Below are 24,061 nucleotides of genomic sequence, written 5' to 3' on the forward strand. Positions count from 1 at the left end.
TTGCGTTGGAAGTGGACTGGACTCATAAGACTCGCTGAATGCGCACAGCTGTACGCTCCATGCGTTCCTGTGGCTAATCACCCCTTTCTGCCACCACACCAGGACAGGGGCGCGGCTGGATGCGCTGAGTGGTTGGGCATTCGGCCTTTGCTGATCTCTAGCCCTCTGATTACTTTCTCGAGCCTCCAAGCTCTACTGACACCATTACTGTCACGCTACTGGATACCTTCTTGTACTTTCAGGTGCAGGTCGTGTGCCTCGTGCTTCACAACCCTTTTCCGGTTCCCCCACAGACATTCTTAGCACTAGAACATATATATGTAACTCCTCCACAGCGCAAGCTGATCACGCACCTCCACCGCGTCATGCAGGAAACTGCTCCAGTGCTCGCCCCAAGGGCGCGACAGGAGTGGAACACAGATCTCTCTAGTCCTCTGACAGATGCGCAGTGGACCTACTGTTGCACTTAGCTCAAAATGTTGTCCCCTAACTATAAACTTCATCTTATACATTTCAAATTTCTGCACTGACTGTAACGTACGCCATCGCAATAATTTCAGATGGGACTCTCCCCTGACTCTCACTGCCACTGTTGTCATGTGCCTCGCTTGGATTTCCTGCACTTAGCTTGGCATTGCCCAGCGGTTGCCAATTTTTGGACCGAGGTCTTCAATACGATCGCAGAGATTATAAACATGTCAATCCCCCTCTCCCCACTCATTGGTCTGCTGGGATATGTTAAAGATGTGCCCAGAGAATACCTCAAATTGCCTGCCTTGTTGCTCCTCCTTGCGAAGCGCAGAGGTGCGCTCCACTGGGTTGGAATGAAGGCTCGTAAGCCGCGAGATTGGATTACAGATGTCACCTACTGTCATGAGAAGCTATCAGCATTCTGGGAGTTGTTGCCCCCTAGAGCCCGTCCCCGAGACTTATGGGAACTCTTTACCTCCTTTCTCCTTAGCAGAGATGCGACCCTAGAAGCTGACCCTCAACATACACTGCACACGCAAGGAGACGCTTGAAATATATCCTTCATTGCAGCTCGCTGTCTAATTTGCTTTGTGTAGGGTGCCCACTTGCTTGTATGGGTTCTGGGTTACTAGTCTGATGTAGAGTCGCTATCGGCTGAATGCCTTATGCACTGTGGTTGGAAATGTAACTAGGAGGACTCTCTTGTATGCAATGCTCCTCTTTGTCAACATGCAATGTCAGATATTGTCTTATGTCATGTGACTGTGCATTGTATAGCCAGCTGGTTATAAATAACATTTAAAAAAAAAGCCTTACCAGCCAGTATTCATGTAACTTCTGGGAATGATGACGTCTTGCATCGCAATCGTACCCCATGCAAGACTTCACATGCTTCCCCTACAAGAGTGCTTGGCACGCCAGTGGAATCAGTCACAGGGTCAATTAACTGATCTAGAGTTGGTAGACAGCCGTACCCATTGCTCTCTGCAGTGGTGGAACCCACAAAATGTATCAAAAGGACGACCTTCCATCGACCCTATTCCACAGATCGTGCTCACAGCAGATGCTTCTCTGACAGGTTGGGGTGCCCATCTCCAAAATTATACAATACAAGGCCTGTGGAGCAACAAGCACAAAAGTCTCCACATAAACTATCTAGAGGTTCTAGCAGTTTTTCTAGCGCTCAAACCTTTTCAAACTCACCTGATGGGCAAAACTGTCCTAGTCCGAACAGACAACATGACAGCAATGTATTGTGTTCAAAAGTAGGGAGGGACGCACTCACTCCAACTGTCACGACTTGCTCAGACCATTTGGAGTGGGCAATTCATCACAGGATTTATCTTCTGGCAGAACACCTCCCAGGAGTAAACAACCAGATTGCCGACCTCAGCAGAAGGAGACACCAAATTCACGAGTGGGAAATTCATCCCCAAGTTCTTCCATACTTTCAACAATGGGGATTCCCACAAATAGACTTGTTTGCCACAGCCGACAATGCAAAATGCCCAAACTTCGTCTCCAGGTTCCCACACCCACTCTCAAAGGGCAATGCCCTATGGATGAACTGGTCAGGAATATTTGCCTACGCTTTTCCACCTCTCCCCCTCATTCCGTGTATGGTTCGGAAGCTTAGAAAAACACCCCTCACACTTATTCTGGTAGCTCCCACATGGGCCCGTCAGTTATGGTACACCACCCTGTTGGAGCTGTCACTAGTCAACATCAAATGCTGCATCTCACATTCAGCCGCCTTACACAGAACCATGGATAAATCAGACATCCAAATCCCAAAGAACTGAATTTAACAATCTGGCTCCTGAAGTCATAGAGTTTGGTTATTTAAATCTACCACCAGACTGTATGAATATTCTAAGAGAAGCAAGAAAGCCTACCAGCAGAGCTTGCTATGCAGCAAAGTGGAAAATATTTGTTGTCTTGTCTACTGTAATAACAACAAAATAAACCCTCTAGATGCTTCTATACAAAACATTATCTGTTACCTGTTACACTTACAGCAAACTGGACTAGCTTATACATCTATTCGTTTGCACCTGGCAGCAGTTGCTGTGTATTTGCAGAGCAAACACAAGGAGATGATGGACAGAGCGCTGAAACTTTTCAGACACTCACCACCAGTCACAGATCCGGGTTGAATCCATCATCGTTCTTTAGCTCACTTACCCACCTCAGTTCAGACACAGCTATATGCAAATCAGTCTTGACCCTGTGCCTCATTGGAACAGTCCAGCCCGAAGTGCCAAGCCAGGTCTTCCCTGAACCATAAACAAGCATCCTGGGACCGGATTAGGGGTAACACCCCTCATCAGCCAGGCTAGCCTGAATCCAGTTGCAAAGTGAGCAAGGGACCCACATCTGGGCATACCCTGCCAACTTAGGGCGAGCAAAGCAAACACAAAGAGATGGTGGATGGAGCGCTGAAACATTTCAGACACTCACCCCCAGTCACAGATCTGGGTTGAATCCATCATCTTTCTTTAGCTCACTTCGCCACGTCAGTTCAGACCCAGCTATATGCAAATCAGTCTTGACCCTGTGCCTCATGGGAACAGTCCAGGCCGAAGTGCCAAGCCAGGTCTTCCCTGAACCGGAAACAAGCAACCTGGGACCGGTTTCGGGGTAACCCCCTCATCAGCCAGGCTAGCTTCAATCCAGTGGAAAAGTGAGTAAGGGACCCACGTCTGGGCATACCCTGCAAACTTAGGGCAAACAAAGCAAACACATGGAGATGATGGACAGAGCTCTGAAACTTTTCAGACACTCACCCCCCAGTCACAGATCTGAGTTGAATCCATCATCGTTCTTTAGCTCACTTCGCCACGTCAGTTCAGACCCAGCTATATGCAAATCAGTCTTGACCCTGTGCTTCATGGGAACTGTCCAGCCCGAAGTGCCAACTATTCAGAGTTCCAGTAATCAGAGGCTTCATGGCAGGCTTGAAAAGGGTAATACCACCAGGGATTCCTCCTGTCCCAGTATGGAATCTCAACATTGTTCTTACAAGGCTCATGGGTCCATCTTTTGAACCGTTGCACAAATGCCCTTTGCAATTTTTCTCATGGAAGTTGCTTTCCTCATCGCAATCACCTCATTAAGGAGAGTTGGTGAGCTACAGGCATTAACATTGGAAGAACCCTTCTTTCAGTTACACAAAGACATGGTAGTCCTCCGCACCAACCCTAAATTCCTTCCCAAAGTAGTTTCTGCTTTTCATATAAACCAATCGGTTGAGTTACCTGTGTTTTTCCTCAACCTGATTCTGTAGCAGAACGTGCTCTTCACACGCTTGACATAAAAAAAGCTTTGTTGTACTACATAGATTGGACGAAACACTTTCGCAAAACAACTGTTTGTTGCATTTGCTCCACCTCACAAAGGCAATCCCATTTCTAAATCTGGTATTGCTAGATGGATTGTTAAATGCATTCAAACATGCTATGCTAAAGCTAAAAGGACTTTATCCATACCCCCTAAAGCGCATTCCACTCGCAAAATAGGGGCTTCTGTGGCCTTTTTAGTTAACATTCCTGTAGCTGACATACGTAGGGCAGCTACATGGTCTACACCACACACATTTACCAAACACTATTGTGTAGATATGTTAGCACGTCAAAAGGCGAATGTAGGCCAAGCAGTACTTAAAACACTATTTTAAACAATTGCAACATCTACAGGTTAGTGACCGCTTGGGAGTATACTGCTTTGTAGTCTATGTACAGCACACATGCCTCAAACGGATAATGTTACTTACCCAGTAAGCATCTGTTCTTGACATGTAGAGTTGTAGATTCACATGCACCCGCCCGCCTCCACGGGTACCTGTAGTTGTTGCAGTTCTTCATTATACATTCATGCACATCTCCGTACTACACTTATTGCTACATTCTCACCCTCTTGCGGGAAAACAACCATGATCACTATCACTGAAAGGAGGAGTCATCCTACTTCGTGACTAAGAAAGGCTTCTTCGAAGAAAAACAACTTGCAAACATTCGGACCCAACACTAGATGGGAGGAGTATGCAAAGCATGTGAATCTGCAGCTCTACATGCCAAGAACAGATGCTTACTGGTTAAGTTACATTATTCTTATTTTCAATGCCTCAAACTTCAAATATGTGGACAAAAATCTGTGTAATGAGCTGTCTGTCTATTAACGTCCCAAGCCATGTCCCCACCCAGAACTCCCCATTCCTCATCACAGCATGGTTTCTGTAAGACAGTCCACCACTGATATATTTGAAGGCTATCAAAAGATTTCATGTGAAAAATGAAGCCCAATTGCTAAAATGTAAAATATTTTGTCAACTATTTAGACATTTATATATTACAAATATTGTGTTTTTTGTTGAAATATTTTTAATTGCTCCAGAAAATCTTACATTTTTGATAGTTGGTTTTCGTGATAGGAATTTGACTGCATTAATATGCTTTTTAAGAGGTACCAGAACCTGGGTAACCCAGAAGGGCTATGAACAGAATATTCATTGTATTTTGTGATTTTAAATACTGACTATATAACGGAGGTTAATTTAGATTACTATACATACATCTGGCCCATTTAGATTGACATTGGGGACCTTTTTTTTTAATCTGGACGTGCAGAACTGTACTGTGTAGACATGTTTGTGCGCCTATTTTGCTTTAGTACCAATTATCTATGAGGTATCCATATTTTAGTATGACGCTCAAAATCAGCTTTTTATAGCCTTCGTAGTACAGCAGATTAACAGATATATATTTCTATAGAGGGCAAATTAGCATTCATTCATGCAGAGCAACGCAGCAAGCCACCTTGATACGCTAAGGGAAAGTGTAGGAAGTTGCTGTATATACCATTATATGGCACATTCCTGTCATTTCCTAGCGCTGGCACACTTTTGGCTGCCTAGCGCCAATGTAGTCACACTTGCATCATGGTAAAAGGGTGCCTGAATTGTGGGCAGGGTTGTTTTTGTGCAGGAAAGGGGATCCTTTCTGCACAAAAACAACCCTGAGAGCCATTTTCCTCTGGAAATGCTATTTCTAGTCCCAATCAAGGATGTTACTGTATAGGAAGGGAGTTCAATGTTGGGCACCATGGGCAGTTCCATGCCCGATTGATAGAATAATCACAGACTTCATAAATAATTCCGGTTTGTTTTGCAAGATAATGTATCCCATGTAGATATAGAATATCCCATGTGATAATCAGAAATTTTGGTATGGGTCTGCCCTTGTGTATTATTGAAGGACACCGTAGCCTTACAGGTTCATCAAAGCTGTAATGGCAAAACTAGCATTGCTTCCAGTTTGTGAACATGAGACCTTTTCCGGACTTTTTCATTTATATCTTTCCACAGTTGCACATGAAAGTTCATGCAGCATATGGTTCTACCAAGGATATTTCCGTATACAGCACCATCGGTCTGCCGCCTGCACAAATTTATATTGTTGGTCGCCCAACCAAGAAATTACAGCATCAGTGTCAGGTAATATTACTATCCTTTATATTGTTTTGGGTGCTCGAAACCAAGGGTGGATTATTGATTCTCACCCTGAAGTTTACTTACTATTGTAATTGGCACTAGCAAATCTAACATTGTGTGTTAGAGGAAAAATGGGTAGATTTTAATTCAGACATTCTTAGAATCTTTAGTGCAACACATTTCTACACCAAGTGAAATACCAAGCCCATCAGGTGCGAGTGTCTTTCTGTTCTTATCACTGCAAGTTCAATAGCATTGATTAAGAGTTGTGCAGAAAGAAGGCACCAAAGCTTATATGCCTTAACCAAGCCAAATTTTCAAAGCACTCAACAGGGTCATTTTATAATATACATATGTAGGAAATTTACCTTTTGTGTGGTCTAACCGAATGATTTCTTTATGTAGGATTGGAGTTACTGGCATAGTTTGAATTCAGGCACTATGGAAACTGCGAAAGTTCCCCATGCAAGTGCTCTGATCCCTAAAATAATGACAGATTGGCCAATCTCAAGTGGTATATTTAACATTTAAGTAAAAATACAGAAATTTAGTGTAGGAAGTGCACCAGTGGCCAAATGATTATATGTAACATGTAGGCTGCATTGTGCATTTACACCACCTACATGAGTGACTTTAAAAATAACCCTCAGGCTTGCCAGCTCAACCCTAAACTACTATGATCAAAGCAGTAGCAAACCCATGTCAAAGGAAACAATTTTTAACATGTTTACATTTGACATTACACTGCTATTTCAGGTCAAAGCTCAAATCTAGAGTACATGCCTGGGTAATGATTTTAATAACACATTAAATTGGGACCATCTGATTGTAGCCAGGTCCCAACATACTAGTAGAATTATAGAGGGGATTTTCCGTTTTGCGTCCAAATTGGGACATAAGCCAATGGCAGAAATGTTGACTTTATATAAATCAAAATGCCTCTCGGTTGCAACATATGGGGCAGGAGTATGGGGTCACCAAAAAAGTAGTCAGATACAAACTTTAGAAAATAAATTCCTGAAAAGATTACTGATGATTCCCATTAGCTCTCCTACAAAATGTTGTCACTCTGAAGTGGGTTTAGACTATGTCCAATATATAATAAATATTACCCCATTGATCCTATGGAGAAAGGTATGGACTTCGGAGGAATTATTATTTTCAAGTGCGATCATTAGAGACAGTATGAATTTGGAAAAGGCCCTGTCTATCCCCTGGCATTGTTATGTTAAGAATACTTTCTATAGGATCGGTTTGAGCCACTACTACGATAATCCTGATGGTATTCAACCCAATATCAAAAAATCAATCATACAAAATGCATATTATAATGAAATAATTATCGCAGATCGGGAAAATGATGCTTTCATCGATGGGTCGCTACTCCATCAGCAATTTTATTTGTCTTTTACTATTCAATCACAAGCTCGTTTCCTTTTGACTAGGTTTCGTCTTTGCGCTTTCTTGTGGCTTTTCCCAAGCAGGCGAGTTGGTGTAAGAGACTGACTCCCTGTCCTTGTAATAACTTAGCCCAACAAATTACTACGCACTTTATGCTGTTTACAAAGATATTAGGGCACGCTTTCTTAAGCCTCTTTTAAAGGAAATTCGCCCCTGTTCGTATCAAGAAGGTTTTAATTATCTACGATCTTTGTCCACCACTGTAATTTGTAGTGCTGTGCTCAACTTCATTAGAACTGCGCTGTCAATTAGGAAAAGGTATGAACTGTTACTGGAAAATTAACATGATGGAATGTTGTATCTTATCAAAATATTGTTTTAAAAATTGAGAACTTTCACATGATCTCACCCCAATTTTTGTATAGAAGATTTAAAAAATGTTCTTATTGTTTTTATGTATGTTTATGGAATACTTTTATGATTCATGTGAATCTAATAAAGTTATTTGAACGAACGAGCAAGTACATGCCTTTCCGAGAATTAAATGTAAATTTATTTTAGAGATTAACTTCAGGCAAGATTCTCGTTCAGGCATTCACAAAGCTTACCAGATAAATAGAAGTGCTTTGAAGCTTGTTTGTTTCCTGTGGTTGTGCCCAAGTTAAGTGTTTTTTTTCACTAATGCAAACATAAAATGCAAATCCTTGTGCGTAGAACCCCCCCTGCCACCACCCGCCAGCAATCTGTATGTGCAACAACAAGGAAATTAGCAAGTCACCTTAACTTATCCTACATACACATCAACCCATTAAGCTTCAAATTTCATCCAATATTTGTCACATATGGCCAACACATTTCTCCAGTACTCTGCCCATGCCTGCCACACCTTAGCATGCTTCTGCTTCCAGCCCAGTGCCCTATACACCACTATCTCTAAACCCAGGCAGTGATCCATCCCCCTCCTCCTATCCACCATAGAAAGGGGAGTCATGACATTCCATTCTCTCGCTATATCATGTTTGGCAAGGGTCATCCCCATTAGTTTGTACAAGTTACCACCCAGTATACAGTTAAATATGTAGGAGCGTAAGTTTGGAGTCCATTGGGACATTCCAACACCAGATCCTGCTCAGGCAAGTAGTCACTTTGTGCCAAACCGATTCCAAGACAGGACAGCCTCATACAGTATGTAGGAATGTCCCCTCTGCGTTTCAACAGGGGAGGCAATACCCACCATCCTCCATAGGCGATGTCTTGTGAGGTGTGTCCAGTGAAGATATTTCAGCTGTATCAGTCTGAGCCTGCTGCAAGAGCTGCTGCGCTAGGTGGACCTCTACCCTCAGTCCAGTCCTCATCTTTTGGGTTTCCCAAATCACCTTTCTATGCCCTCTGCAAGGCAGTGAATGTGTCTGGTTGGTAGGAGATAAGAGTCTGGTATATACTAGCAACCTTATGATCTCCCAGGTCCCCTGAGAGAAGCTTAGCCACTAGCGGATTAAATCAGAGGAGTTTATTCAGGGCTGTTATATATGTGGTCAATGCATTGCAGAACTGCAAATATCGATGGAACTGACTGCGGTGAAGCCCATAATCAATTTGCAAAGTCTGAAAGGACTTGCGGGTGGTCCTACTCATAACGTCACTCAGAGTAGATATCCCTATCAGGTCCCAACTCTGAAATCCCTCCAATCCGGCCACCTGTGACAGCGCACAGCCTTGCCAGAGCAGTGTCACCTCTGTTTGTCTCCGCCACCAGCCCATTTGCTGAAGGGTGCATAGCCACAGGTTGAAAACCACCCTGGTTGCTAGGGTAAGGCAATCAAGGCTGCCACAACCATATAGAAAGGAGACAAGGGGGGTGTCCCCCATAGCCCACCACACAGATACAAAAGCGGGGTCACCACGGAAGTCATACCACCAATTATTAATGATCAGTAAATGTGAGGCTCGATAGTAGGATTCGATCTCAGTTTCTGCGATGCCCCCAAAGTAGGTGGATTTAAAAAAAATTCTAACAGCAATATGGGGGGGATGTCATTGTCCCATAGGAAGCACAAAGGATAGAATTGATTTTCCGACACCACCGTCTCAGGATGCCATACGGGACGTTTTGTAACTGTGGACAACATTTTAAAGAATGCAGATTTTCCAGTCAGGGAGAGTAAGAGACCACACTTGAACATCATCCCTTAGGCGATTCAACACAGGCTCAAAATTATAACTCCCACGCCACCCCAGCATCAGGGGACACAAACTCACCCAGGTATTTAAAACCCCGGTGGCAATTTGCAACTAAACCGCCCAAACAAAGCTCTGCGGGTAGACGTTTGCCAGGGAGACTGTAAATCTGGAGACATTGATGTCCCGAAGTATCCCCAAAGAGGCGCAAAATTTGTAATATAAAGTGTCCAGTATGTTCTTTGTCAGCGCCTTTAGACCCTCTTGGGTGAGTAGTTGTGCTTCAACAAACCCCTGATTGATTGATTGACGGAAGGGGCGCCCAGCTACGTCCTGTATAGACTAGCCACCGAGTCTTGCAAGCTGTCCAGCCTCTGCCTGGCCGCGGACGTGGGACCCAGCGACCTCGTGGGTCAAGGAGCCAGCAGGCGGCCACTCCACCCTTTCCTCCTCTGCCACTGCCTCCAAACCTTCCTAGTATGACGTGTCCGATCTATCATCAGCCAGTCGCTGACAGTCCATCACGTCGGACAGGTGGGTTCTGCAGATAGTTCAAAGGGGCTACACCCTTCCCTTCGAGACTACTCGTCTCTCCATGCTACCTTCTTACAACCGCACATTGAAAGATCAGTTAGCACTTCTCCACAAGGAATTTACGGTTCTCTTGGCCTAGGGGGTCATAAAGAGGATACCTGTGCCAGAAGTTGGACGTAGTTGTTATTCCCGCTACTTTCTGGTGCCCAAAAAAGGACAAAGTCCTGTGTCCTATCCTTGACCTCCGGACCCTCGACTTCTTCTTCCGGAAGGAGAATTTCAGAATGCTCACTTGCTGTCTGCCTTTGACCCAGGAGACTGGATGGTATTGTTGGACTTGCAGGACGCTTATTTCCATATCCCCGTCCTGCCAGCCCACAGACGTTACGTTTGGTTCACGGTGGGCCACGAGCACTTGCAGTTCACCATGTTGCCCTTTGGCCTTACCAGTGTCCCTCGGTTGTTCACAAAAGGGATGGCGGTGGTCGCAGCTCATCTGCACAGCAAGTCTTCCCTGATCTTGAGGACTGCCTGTTGAAGGCGGGCTCGCCCCAGGCTGTCATCTTCCACCTCCAGACTATGGCAGACCTCCTGCACTCGCTGGGGTTCACTATCAACGTGCCAAAGTCACACCTGATTCTCTCTCAAACGCTATCTTTCATCTAGACGATTCTGGACATTCTTGTGCCTATCCTCCTGAGCAGTGAGTCCGGGATATTCGGGCAATGATTCCGATGTTTCAGCCTCTATCCCGGATTTCGGTGAGAATGACTCTGAGGCTGCTGGGCCACATGGCCTCCAGTATCCTGCTGTTGGATCATGCCAGATGGCATATGCAGGCTCTGAAGTGGGATCTAAAGTTCCAGTGGGCGCAGCATCAGGGGAATCTTTCCAATTACATCCAGATCTTGGAGGGAACTGCACACTTACTGCAGTGGTGGCTAACAGAGATTGATCAGATCCCTTTCCCTTCCCTAACCAGATATGATGGTGGTGACAGATGCATCACTCCTGGGATGGGGCGGCCACCTGGGACTGGTGAAGATCAAAAGCTTCCGGTCTCCGGCAGAGTCCGGTCTCCATATCACCCTTTTGGACCTCCGGGTGCTCAGACTGGCACTGAAGGCCTTCCTTCCTTCTCTCAAAGGGAAAGTGGTGCAGGTATTCACCGACAACACCACCGCCATGTGGTACTGCAACAAATAGGGCGGGTTGGGTCATGGACACTTGGTCCAAGCCCAGCACAGGGTCTCCTGTGGACAGGACAATCATCCACTGCCCCGCTCCGGTCGACCCAGCGTTCCTTACGCAACATCCTTCCCCTGAGAGCTTGGTTGTCCAAGCCTCATTTTCAAAAGGTGCATTCCCTTCTGCACCCCTGCTAAGGAATCCAAGAAGCTGGAAGACTTTGGTAAGAGAATGTTTCTTCCTCCAGCTTAGCATTGCAGTCAGTGAATACCGCTTGTCTCTTGGGCCGATACTCTCATGCCATCTGCGACCTAATGTCTAGGGATAGGGGAGCTTTCCTAAAGGGCCATAGTTTTGACGCACCAGTGTCTTTCATGGCTCTGCGCTTCGGGCCTGGAAAGTCGTGTTAAGAACTGGCGTCAGCACGCTCGGGCGGTGTATATATAGCTCCAGCGACATCATTTCCGACCGGCACCACACCGACGTCGAATGTGTAGCCGACGGACACCACCTACTGACACGCAGGGTTACTGCTGATGAAAAATCTCGGGATCCAGACTGACGCCTGGGGGAAATTCACAAGGTAAGGAATCTACAACTAGAATATGTCTCTACCAGATACATTGTTACCGAAGGTAAGTAACTTATTCGTTATGGAGTCAATTCACTATTGCTGTAGTTTTTGTATAGTGGGTTTCAACCAAGATGAAGATAACAGAAGCACATTCCATGCTTTGTGGTTTCCTTCAGGACTGTGGCCTCAAGCCCCTAAGACGTCTGAGGGAATTCCAGGACCCCAATCTAGCAATTCTAAACATTAGAATACATATAGGAGACTGGCATGGTCCTCTGCTTGTTTTTTTTAGTTAGTTGTGGAATGGATTCAGTGGTGGCAGTAAGTAATTGAAGTGAATGCATGTACTTTACATTATGTTAGGTGTAGGCTGTAGAGACAAAATCTTAACTATGATTTTAATATTTTTTGTCCTTAGTTCATTACTGAAGGGTATGCCGCACATCTTGCCCAACTGGAGTACAACCATCGCTCTAGACCAGCTAAGAATTCCACCAGAATGGCACTTCGAAAGGGGAGCTTTTGCCTTCCGGGGCAGACTGACTTCTTAAGAAAGAGGAACCACTTGCTACGCACCATCTCCTCGCAGCCAGCAGGGAGTACAAACCCTAAGCCCGAAAGAACGCAGAGCCAATCCGAGAGCGATAGGGAGCGAGAGAAGGAGCGCAGCCAAAGAAGCATGAGCCTTGCTGCAGGCTGTTGGGGACGGAGTGCAGCAGCCACTGCTCCCAAATTAGAATCTGGCGTTTTAAGTCAGAAGTAACTTACCAAAAGATTGAACTAGCTGGCTGTAGCAACACAGAACACAACGGCAGGATGGACTTTGCAGGACGGATGATTATGGTGCTACAAAACAACAGGTCTGAAAGAAAAGAGTCAGGCTAATGACACAAGAAGTGCGGGCCATTCAATATAGCGGTTGTGATGGTGTGACATAATGTTTGGCACGTGGGACCTAGAATTCCATTTTATTTGTGAGGATTGGAATTGGTGGTTCAGAAAGGGGAATTGAAGTTGTGTGCTACACCAGCTGTATGCTAAGAACATATTCTGCCCAATGTCCTCTCTTATCCAGGTTCAGCGACTACAACTGTAAATACGTGCCTCCTTCCTCTACTTAGCCATTGATAAAAGGACGTGTCAAACTGAATATTGCACAGAATGTGGGTAGATGTTAAAAGGTTTGGAACTTTCACTTAGCCTGTTCTGCAGCAGGACACAGCTACTGTGGTATAACCATTTTCCTTTTTTCGCAGTGGAAACTGTTCTACAGGTAGAAGGACGCCACTGGCAAACAGAGCTTCTTGTGCAATGCATGGATATCGGTCCTCATAATCTGCAGCTAAAGATCCTCTTTTTTCCCCTTCTTTTGACCATTGGTGATTTAGCAACCGCAGATGAAATTTGCATACAAGCAGGGAACTGTTTGTATGTATTTTGTTGGATAATTTAACAAGTTTTCGTTTCTGGTCAGTAGCACACAAGTAGTTGCATATTCCTTTAGAACACTGTCAGACAGGTCAAGCCATGAGCATTAGGAACCACTCCATTTCTCATGATGGAAACTCAAGAAGGCTAGGTCCAAACCTTAAAATCCTGGTTCATAGTTTCAAGGGTCAATAAGCCCCCTGTAGCAGCTGTCACAAGGAGTTAAACTTGCTTTTTTACCTGTAGTTCCTCAACTGTAAAACCTCATTGTTTTTTGCACTGATATTTTTTAGAATGGAGACTTGTTACCATCTCATGTAGCTACACATGATTTGTTGGTAGTGCATGACAACAGTATGTTGCTGAGGTATATTTTTGTGCAGTCATTATTCTTCTAAACAATAAGACTGATGAAGGGGAGTTTGCCAAAAACGTACATCGCATTGCAAAAGGCCATATCTTAATTTTCTTCTCTCAAGCTAGACGGCAAAGCTCCTTTAAAAAGCTTTCATGGTCAGGATTTGGGATAGAACAGATGATAATTTTTTTACTCCCAACACATAGGCAGAGCCAAACGAAAATGCAGCTTTACCGTCCACTGTAGTATATCGCATTTATAACGCTTTCTACTTGATAATCCTATTTATAATGAGATTTTTAATGAGGCTACTTTGGTTTAATAAGTCATTATCTCCATCCAGAGTGCAGCATTTCTGCACTCAGAAACCCAGCACTGTGAAATCTGCCTAAGAGCAACTCATTACTTCACCGTGTCATCCCAGAATAGAAAACAGGGTGCATTTCAGACAGAGGAGACGACTTTATGAAAACAAAAAACCAGAATCTCATGAAAAATCACATTTATACTATGTTGACGTAGTCTTAAACGACAGTGGCTGTAAGTGCTGGCTTATTCCAAAAGCCAGCAATAACGGAGAAAAGGTACACCATGCATCTCCTGACTTTTAAACTTGACAAACTGCAACAATATTAATTTACTTTTACATACAATACACTAGTACGTAGATCGATTTTTACACATGAAAAAATACTTCCCTTTCTCATAGCGCAGAATATGTGTCTTGAATGTGCATCTGACGCTGCTGCTATAATGTGAATTACTTTATGTATGTTGTTAGGTTAAGGATGTACTAATGTTTTGCCATCATTAGTTACAAGGGCAAGTCCAAGTCAACCATGTTAAATTTCAAATAAAAAATATATCACATACCCACTGACAAATTTGGATATGGCCTTTCATGGTTGTGAACCTGACAGACACATGTAGGCAATTTCTGGAAAAGATGTGGATATGTGTACATTTTCAAATGAGGGATGTTAACACAATATTGTGTGTAGATAGTGTAAAACAAAAGATAATGTAAATGTTCAGAGAAGTTGGTTATGTACAAAGTGAAAGTTATTTATTTATGTAGAGAAAATATTTGGAAGGAACAACTTTCCGATTTTATTAATATTTAAACATGTAGCTTTTTTTTCATTTCAGGCATTATGTACAAAGTTTTTTTCATGGACCAAGTATAATGTACATGTAAATGCAAAAGTGCAATATTATATTCAATTCCTTGTTTATATGAAAACATTTAAGAATGACAATCCTCACCTATGTGTACATTTTTGGTTTTAAGATCTCTGTTCAGCTACTTGATTTGTCAGGCCCGTCCCCTATCTGTCATTATAATTGAGCACGAGAAACCACGGTCTCTGGAGCAGAATTTCATTTTTTCATGACCGCAATAATATAAGTTTATGCAGATTTGTTTTCTATGATGTGGGTGGACGGGCCACAGGGAAAATGAGGCCTGAGGTTTTTACTGTACAACTAGTCCATGCACTTATTGTATAATTTACTTCCCAAACCCATTGTTTTATATTGCTTTTTGATGTGTAAATGTTTCTTTTATTAAACGATAGCAATAGAAATCTTTCCATTTGCAAAGTTAGTTTAATGGTATTTTGAGGGTTGCATGTTAGATGAAAGATGTTTATTGTGTCATCTCAACTGCTAGTGCAGACTTGAGTACAAAATATTCCAAATTTGATGAATGTGATGAAAATCATCTCAATTAAAACATCTCCCTTTCACTTACAAATCCCTTTATTGTCACGTGGCCTCAGCAAAATATTCATTCAAGAGTGGAAAGGTTTATTTTAAGATACCAAAATGGTATTCATTGTAAACCATTGACTATCACATGTGTTACTTCTAAAACACACAGCATCCCTTCTAAGCACGACACTTGCAGTTCATAGCCCAGGTAGATATGGTGTTTTCACCTTTGCTGCATTTTCCTATTAGTTCTAGAAGCCTTATATTTTTTCCTACTCTTGTGTGAAACCCCTGGATAAATTGATAACGTCGACTGTCAATTTTATATTCAATGATGTTATATTTTATTTATAAAGAGTGGTATCTTAAGGACACAATTGAAAGAAAAAAATAAATATAAGTATACTCGAGCATGAGTATCACAAACGTGGGAAAGTCTGGCACACCAAGGACTTTTCGAGACATCAAATTGCAGCTTCCTCATTTTTATATCTTGCATTACTTTTACGTGTTTACAATACTGTTAAGATCTCTTTTGCTTGTATGTAACAAACCATACCTAGAGCTTTTTCTTCTTGCTGTTAGTGCATTGTCTTAATGCCTGGGTGTGCTTTGTGTACAGTATCATTGTACGTTACACAGATTAAAGAATTGGGAAGGCTCCTCTTGATTTGTTTTCTTTCAGTGGTTATTCAAGTGTTGTAAGAGATGAGTAGCGAAAAGAATCTTTGGCCAACCTGATGGCAGCATAACCTTCTGAAGTTCAGTGGCAGACTTACTGCTTAGACTGCTTTTTGTTTGTTCTGTTTCTTTGTATAAATTTTGTGCCTGCAAGTATCTGATAGAGACATCTAGCCGCAGATTCCTTAACTTAGAATATCCCCAGGCGTCAGACTGGATCCAGAAAACTTTTAGCAGCAGCACCTCTGCGCGCCAGGGGACGGCGCCACACGACCCCGCCCTGACGTCTTCCACGTATGTGACATCAGCGAGTTCATATAAGTCCCTCCCGGTGCGCTGACGTCAGTTTCCTTCTTTTCCGCGTGCAACGCGGATCCGGAGTGAGCGGTTTCTCTGGCCTGTTTACAGGCCCTTTTTCGACGCTTCGCGTCTGGAACAGTGTGCAATGCCCTCGGGCTTTAAATCCTGTACTTACTGTTAGCGGCAAATGTCCGCGACAGACTCGCATCTTATTTGTATGTGGTGTCTGGGTGAGCACCACGACTCCATGGCCTGCCAACACCTCAAGCCGAAATCCCGGCGGGAGTGTACGATGAAGCTTCTTTCAGCATGACTGTCCCGGTCGGAGTCGTCTCGTCCCACGGCCTCTTCAACGCAGTTTCGCCGTTGATCGCCTTCTGGGCCCGAGGCCGTCGTTCACCACTTATTGGTAAGTTGCGACGCAGGTCGCCGAGGTCCTCGACCTCCCTTTCATCTGTTGTCAGGGGCACTGGTTCCCGGAATATTCCGGACGTGCGCCTCCGACAGCCGTCCCCCCTCTATCCGCCCTATCCGGGTGCGGGGGAGACTCGGGCCCAAATGGAGGCTTATGCCATGGCTTTGCAGGCCTCCCTTGGGTCCTCTCCTGTCCCTGGGGCGTCCTCTGGGCCTCCCCTACCTATGGGGTCCCAGACGGACTCGCCGGTGGGTTTGACACCCCAGCGTCAAATGAGCCTTTGAGCTCCAGGGATGTCGGAGATGTGGTATCGTCAGGACGCGGCCCGGCTGGGTCCCCCTCTACAATCCATATGGCGTCGTCAGAGTGCGGCCCGGCTGGGTCCACCTCTACGACCCATTGCAACCCTGCCACACCGCATAGTCCCGTGGGGCTCCCTGTGGCGTCGCAGGTGGTTGCTGGTGCTCAAAGCCTCGCTTTGTGCACGCCTCGGCCTTTTGGGCAGGCAGCCGCCAGTCCGGAACCCGGGACGGCGCCGTTCGGGCGTCGTAGACTGCCTCTGCTTCAGTCGGAGCCTGTTGCAGTTGAGGCTGAGGCGGCGCCGGAGGTTTGCCTTCCCGGCTCCGGCGCCTTCTCTTTCTTTGGAAGGTGAACTTGTCGTCTCCCCGGCTCTGCCTCCGCTTCTTCCTTTGGAGTTGGAGCCGGTTCGGGTTACGGCTGAGTCGGTGCCGGTGCGGCGTCGGAGGCTTGCATCCCCGGCGCCTTCTTCTTCGGAAGGGGAGCTTATCATGGATTCGGCACCGGACGGAGACGACTCGAAGACGGATGGAGTCGAGTCGGCGCCGGACAAAGCTCGATCAGCGCCTACTAAAGTGGTTTTGGCGCCGCATCGAGTTGTTGACTCTTCTCCGGAGGAGTCAAGAGAAAGTTTGGTGTCGCCCTCACGCCCGGCTACGCCGGATGTATTCTTGCCTGTGCCTCCCTTAGAGTATGTGGATCCGGCAGGATCCCCGCCTCCTCAGGAGCACCCGCACCCAGCAGGCTCCTCGCCTCCTCAAGAGCCTCATCTGGACCCCCATTCGTCAATGGGGCTCCCCTCAGTTGGGCATTGGTCGCGACCTCACTGTCTTGGGAGGGTTAGCTTACAGCCCTCACCTACTGATGAGCTACTATCCTCTCCTCGGAGGGCTACCGAGGCTGGTGCAGCTTTTCTCAGAGTGGTCTCTTTGGCCACTCGGATTTTGAACATGCAACCCCCTTCAGCGCCCTTATCTGTGGACCCTTTACTTGATGTCCTTCACTGTGGGTCAGGGAATGTGGAGCCGCTTCTGCCCTTTCAAGCTTCTCTTTATGATGCCCTTTTGGACACCTGGGTTCGGCCAGCTTCCGGTGATCCGGTGGCTCGTTCGGTCTTGCACCGCCACCGTCCTGCTCCACATGATCCGGTCTGCTTATTTGTGCATCCCGACGTGCAGGGGTTTGTTTTGCAAACTGCCTTCCCTTCCTTGCCCCGGCTAATGCTTCCTCCCTCCCGGGAGTCCAGATGGCTTGAGTCATGGGGTCTGAACATCTTTGCCTCCACTAGTGCTGCACTATAGTCACTAAATATAGTGTGTGTCCTGGCTCGGGCTACCTCTACCCTGTGGGACTCTGCAGAGTCTTTGCTCTCCACCAGCACTGAAGGCGCTCGTGTTGACCTACTTCATCTTCTCCAGGATGGCCGTGACCTTGCTGAGTTTACGATCCGCTCCACCTTGGATACTGCTGATTCCTTAGGCCGGGCTATGGCTGGTTCAGTCACCTGCGGTGCCATGCTTGGTTACGGGATAACGTCTTCCCGGAAAATATCCAGGAGAGTCTTGTTGATTTACCCTTTGATGGGGTTTTATTGTTTGATGCACACGCCGACTCAGCTGTTCAGCGCTTCCTTGCGGACTTTCTCCCCCCCCCCCCCCCCCCCCAGGCCTGTGTTCCTCAAGCGTTTGTTCTGGGGTGGTACCTTTTCATTAGCATCCTTTTTGATACGTTATGTGTTTTAGGCGGATAGTAAGCCTCAGGTCTTCCTTTCGCATGGTCGGAGGTGATTACCCTTTCATTTCTCATCCTTTGGATGCATTATGCGTTTTAAACTGGCGGTTAACCTACTGTGGCAGTGTTCCACAGATTGTTCCTCTGACTGTGGCTTGCCCTCATAAACGTGTTCCCCGTTGTTGGGGTGTGCATACTCCGTGTGGGGTACTTGTTTGCTATTATATAGCTCTGTTTATGCCAACTGGGCCTACGAGTTCCTTTGGCCTCTAGGCGCCCTCTGGTGCTCTTATCTGCCGTTGTACGGTGCTAAATATTGTGCCTTGGCATCATCTTCTTTACGTCATTGGTCATCTTGCTTCATTCTCCTCCGTCTAAGGTTTTCGGGGTGTTCATCACACTTTAAAGGCAGCTTCCGTCTGCCATTACGGCACCAAGTGTGTTCCTCTACAACCATGTTGCATAGTCGTGGCTAGTTTACCCATTTTTGCTATATATATCTGTACTTAGGTATTGAATATGCTACTTACCAGTATGCATCTGTTCTTGGCATGTAGGGCTGCTGACATTCATATCTGTGCATAGATCGCCGCCTAGTGTTGGGTCCGGATGTTTGCACGTTGTTGTCCTGGAAGAGTCTTCGAAGTATCCTTGGATAGGTGACTCCTCCCCTGGACTACAGTGCGCATGGGCATCCTCTCCATCCTCAGATTGTTTTTCGCCATTGTGGCAGTGATGGAGTAGATACAGAAAGTGATGACCATGCTTGCAGTAATTCTGAGAGCTGCAGCTGCGACAGGCGCCGGGGAGGAGGGAGGGCGATATGAATGTCAGCAGCCCTACATGCCAAGAACAGATGCATACTGGTAAGTAGCATATTCAGTTCGAGGCATGTGGGCTGCTGAATTCATATCTGTGCATAGAATACATAGCAGTGCCCTCTATTAGCGGCGGCTACCCGTGCCAGCTGCAGCGGTCTGAAAAAGTGTTTTGAGAACAGCCTGTCCTACAGCTGCCTGCTGTTTTGACTGCACATCTACGCAATAGTGTTTTGTAAATGTGTGTGTAGTGGACCATGTGGCTGCTCTGCATATATCATGCAGGGGAATATTTCCTAGGAAGGCCATGGAAGCCCCCAACTTACGTGTTGAGTGGGCTCGTGGTGGAATAGTTAATGTGCGTTTTGCCTTTTGATAACAGATTTGAATACACTTAACTATCCATCTGGCTATCCCTGCTTTGGAGATGGCGTTACCTTTGTGGTGTGGGGCAAAGGCAACGAACAGTTGTTTTGTCTTCCTGAATGGTTTAGTCCTGTCGATGTAGTACATGAGGGCCCTCCGTACATCTAGTGTATGTAGTGCCCTTTCTGCAACAGTTTGTGGGTTTTGGAAGAAAACGGGCAGTTCAATAGTCTGGTTCATGTGGAACTGTGATATTACCTTGGGCATGAACTTGGGGTTGGTACGTAGTACGACCCTGTTAGCGTGAACCTGAATAAATGGCTCTTGAACGGTTAGTGCCTGGAGTTCACTAACTCTTCTGAGGGAAGTGATCGCTACTAGGAAGGCCACTTTCCAGGTAAGGAATTGAATCTCGCATGAGTGTAGAGGTTCAAAGGGTGGACCCATCAGGCGTGTGAGGACCAAGTTGAGGTTCCACATTGGAGCCGGTGGGTGACTAGGTGGAATGACTCGTTTGAGCCCCTCCAAGAATGCTTTGATGGCAGGCACTCTGAATAGAGAGAGGTGCTGCCTGGTTTGCAGATAGGCTGATATTGCGGTCAAATGGACACGTATAGAGGTGTACGCCAGATTGCATCGATATAGGTGTAAGAGATAACAGATGATGTTTTGGATGGATGCGTCCAGCGGGTTGATGTCATTATGTCCGCAATAAATGACGAACCTTTTCCATTTGGCTGCATAGCAAGCTCTGGTAGTGGGTCTCCTGGCCTCCTTGATGATGTCCATACAGTCAGGTGGCAGGTTGAGATAGCCAAACTCTAGGACTTCAGGAGCCAGATCGCCAGATTCAGCTGTTGCGGATCTGGGTGCTGAACCTCTCCATGGTTCTGCGTCAAATGCGCGGGTTTGATCCGCAGCCTTTGATGCGGCACCACGGAAAGTTCGAGGAAGGTGGTGTACCACGGCTGGCGTGCCCACGTGGGAGCAACTAGGACGAGTGTCAGGGAGTGTTGTCGGAGTTTGCGAGCCACCAGCGGTATCAACGGTGCTGGGGGAAAAGCGTACGCAAATTTGCCGGACCAGTTCATCCATATCGCATTGCCCTGCGACTGCGGATGTGGGAATCTGGCGGCGAAGCTTGGGCATTTTGCGTTTTCGCTTGTCGCGAATAGGTCTATCTCCGGATGACCCCACTGCTGAAAGTACGGTTGGAGTACTGATGGGTGTAACTCCCACTCGTGCATTTGGTGGCTGTGTCTGCTGAGCAGATCCGCCATCTGGTTGTCCTTGCCAGGGAGGTGTTCCGCCATGAGGAACATGTTCCTTTGAATGGCCCACTTCCACATGCTCTGAGCCAGATGAGACAACTGTGGAGAGTGTGTGCCTCCCTGTTTCTGTATGTAGTACATTGCGGTCATGTTGTCCGTCCGGATCAACACGACCTTGTTGCATAGATGTACTTTGAACGCCTTCATGGCTAGGAAGATTGCCATCAATTCCAGAAGGTTGATGTGCAACTTCTTTTGTTGTGTTGTCCATAGTCCTTGCACTGTGTAGTGGAGTACATGAGCTCCCCATCCCTGGAGAGACGCGTCCGCTGTCAGTACTATTTGTGGGACAGGCTCTTGGAACGGTCGGCCCTTGCAAAGGTTTTGTGGATTCCACCAATGCAGAGAGTTGTATGCCCGACCGCTCACCAACACTAGGTCCTTTAACTGTCCTTGAGCCTGATTCCACTGACGTGCTAGGCACTCCTGAAGTGGGCGCATATGTAATCTCGCGTGCGGGACTATGAAGATGCAGGAGGCCATCATGCCTATCAACTGCATGAACACTCGCGCTGGAAGTGAGTGATTGGGTTTGAATTTGGAGATCAGCAGTTGTATGCTGTCGATCCTCACTAAATTTGTCTGAGCTGTGGCCGCCCGAGTGTCTATAGTCGCACCTAGGTACTGTTGTACGTGTGCGGGCTGGAGATGGGACTTTGGATAATTCAGTGAGAATCCCAGACTGTGAAGAAGGTGAATGGTGCGGGACGTGTGGCTTGCACATTGCTGGGCTGACTTCGCTTGAACGAGCCAGTCGTCTAGGTAGGGGTAGACGTGTATATGATGCCTCCGTAGATGTGCTGCCACCGTAGCGAGGCACTTCGTGAAAACCCTGGGCGCTGTTGTCACGCCGAAGGGAAGGACTTTGAACTGATAGTGCTGCCCCTGAACAGTGAACCTGAGGTATTTTTTGTGTGAGGGGTGGATGGGTATGTGAAAGTACGCATCCTTGAGGTCCAGTGTGGCTAGGAAGTCTCCCTGCTTGAGAAGCGGAAGGACTTGCTGTAGAGTGAGCATATGAAAGTGCTCTGAAAGAATGTACTGGTTCAGGGGTCTCAGGTCCAATATAGGTCTGAGCGACCCGTCCTTTTTTGGAATTAAGAAGTAGAGGGAGTACACTCCCGCACCCTGCTCGTGGATGGGTACGACCTCTATAGCGCCTTTTAGAAGCATACTTTGCACTTCTTGCTGTAAGAGCGTTAAGTGCTCTGAGGACATAGGACGGCTTCTTGGTGGTATTGTGGGTGGAGTGGAGGTTAACTCCAGACAGCAACCGTATTTTATAATATCTTTGACCCACCTGTCCGTGGTGATGGAATTCCACGTGGACAGGAACCTTTGTAGCCTTCCCCCGACAGGTGTTATGTGGTCGGGAGGAAGGGAGAGGGCGTCACTGCTTGTTCTTGGGGGAGGACCTGGTGTTGCCGTAGCCGCGTCCTCTGCCCTTTGTGCTGGAGCCACGATATCCACCTCGGGTGTTTTTATCATAGGTGGTCTGTGTATTGCCTTTGTTATATGTTTGTTGTGACCCCTGTCCTCTACCTGCTCCCTTGTTTCCGGGGCGACGAAAGGAGCCGCTCCGAAAGGACTGAGTTTGTAGTGCGCCCATGGACTTTGCAGTGTCCGTATCCTTTTTTATCTTCTCGAGGGTGGTGTCAACCTCTGGCCCGAATAAATAGTCGGGGTTGACGGGCTGGTTCAATATATTGTTTTGTACCTCAGGCTTGAATCCTGAGATCCGTAGCCAGGCATGTCGTCGCAACATGACGCTTGTGTTTATGGCTCTGGCAGCCGTGTCTGCAACATCTAGTGCGCATTTGATGGAAGCGTTCGTTAGTAGCTGTCCTTCTCTGATGAGCATTTCTGCGCCTTCCTTGAACTGGTCAGGGAGATGTTGGAATATTTGCTCAAGTGTGTCATAGTGCGCTCTATCATAGCGAGCAAGGAGCGCCTGAGTGTTGGCTATGCGCCATATGTTGGCAGCTTGGGCGGCAACTCGCTTGCCAGAGGTTTCTAACACCTTGGACTCTTTGTCCGGGGGAGGAGCGTCACCTGTTGTTTGCGAGTGTGCCCTCTTGCGTGCATTCGCTACGACGATGGAGTCGAGTGGTAATTGTCCTCTGATGTAAGTAGGATCCCCAGGTGCTGATCTGTATTTTTTATCAATCCTGGGGTTTATCACTCGTGCCCTGGTGGGTTCTTTGAAAATGTCCTTGGCTGGTTTGAGGACCCCCTTCAACATTGGCAGAGTCTTTACATGTCTTTCTGAGGATGCAAAGGTGTCCATTAGAAAGTCATCTTCGATGGTATCAGAGTGAAGCTGCACCCCATGGTTATTGGCAGCACGTTCGATAAGAGCATTGAACGCTGCAGTATCCTCCGTAGGAGATGTCTTTGCCCCATAGAGTTGTGGATCCTGTGCATCGAGAGGTGCACTGGGGTCTGCAGGGTCGCCCCAAGTTTGATCAGGGTCCTGCTGGTCATCAGGGTCCGTGTCTACATGGTAGGGGACTTGGTCAGCCATGTAGTCCTCCAATGCGCCTGTATCGGAGCGTGTGGGGGAGAACCGGTGTGGATCCTGGTAGGATGAATGGAAGGGTTCATAAAGGAGAGGTTCCGATTCTGCAGGCAACTTCCTTTTTAGTGGGATCCTGAAAGGGTCCAATGGCGGCTCCGAAGTTATCCTTCGGTCCTGGAGAATTATTCTGCCAGTGCCGGCGTCGATGATACGTGCTGGAGACGTCTCAGCAGGTGTGACCGTAGGTTGGGTGACCCGTGTCCTGAGTTGG

At 46.6% G+C, this 24,061-nt stretch overlaps 1 protein-coding gene across 8 annotated transcripts in view; it reads left to right on the forward strand.

The window, feature by feature from the left end:
* PITPNM2 (phosphatidylinositol transfer protein membrane associated 2) overlaps window positions 1–15,996 on the forward strand; it is a 1,082,174-nt gene extending 1,066,178 nt beyond the window's left edge. For all 8 annotated transcript variants that reach the window (XM_085633970.1, XM_085633975.1, XM_085633974.1 and 5 more), the window contains 2 exons: window positions 5,834–5,962; window positions 12,253–15,996. In XM_085633970.1, coding sequence (XP_085490096.1) covers window positions 5,834–5,962; window positions 12,253–12,597 — 474 coding nt within the window. In that variant the 3' untranslated portion in view covers window positions 12,598–15,996. The remainder of the gene's footprint in view (window positions 1–5,833; window positions 5,963–12,252) is intronic.
* Window positions 15,997–24,061: the final 8,065 nt, after the last annotated feature.

The sequence above is a fragment of the Triturus cristatus genome, chromosome 11 (genome assembly GCF_964204655.1).
Source record: "Triturus cristatus chromosome 11, aTriCri1.1, whole genome shotgun sequence".
NCBI classification, from domain to species: Eukaryota; Metazoa; Chordata; class Amphibia; order Caudata; family Salamandridae; genus Triturus; species Triturus cristatus.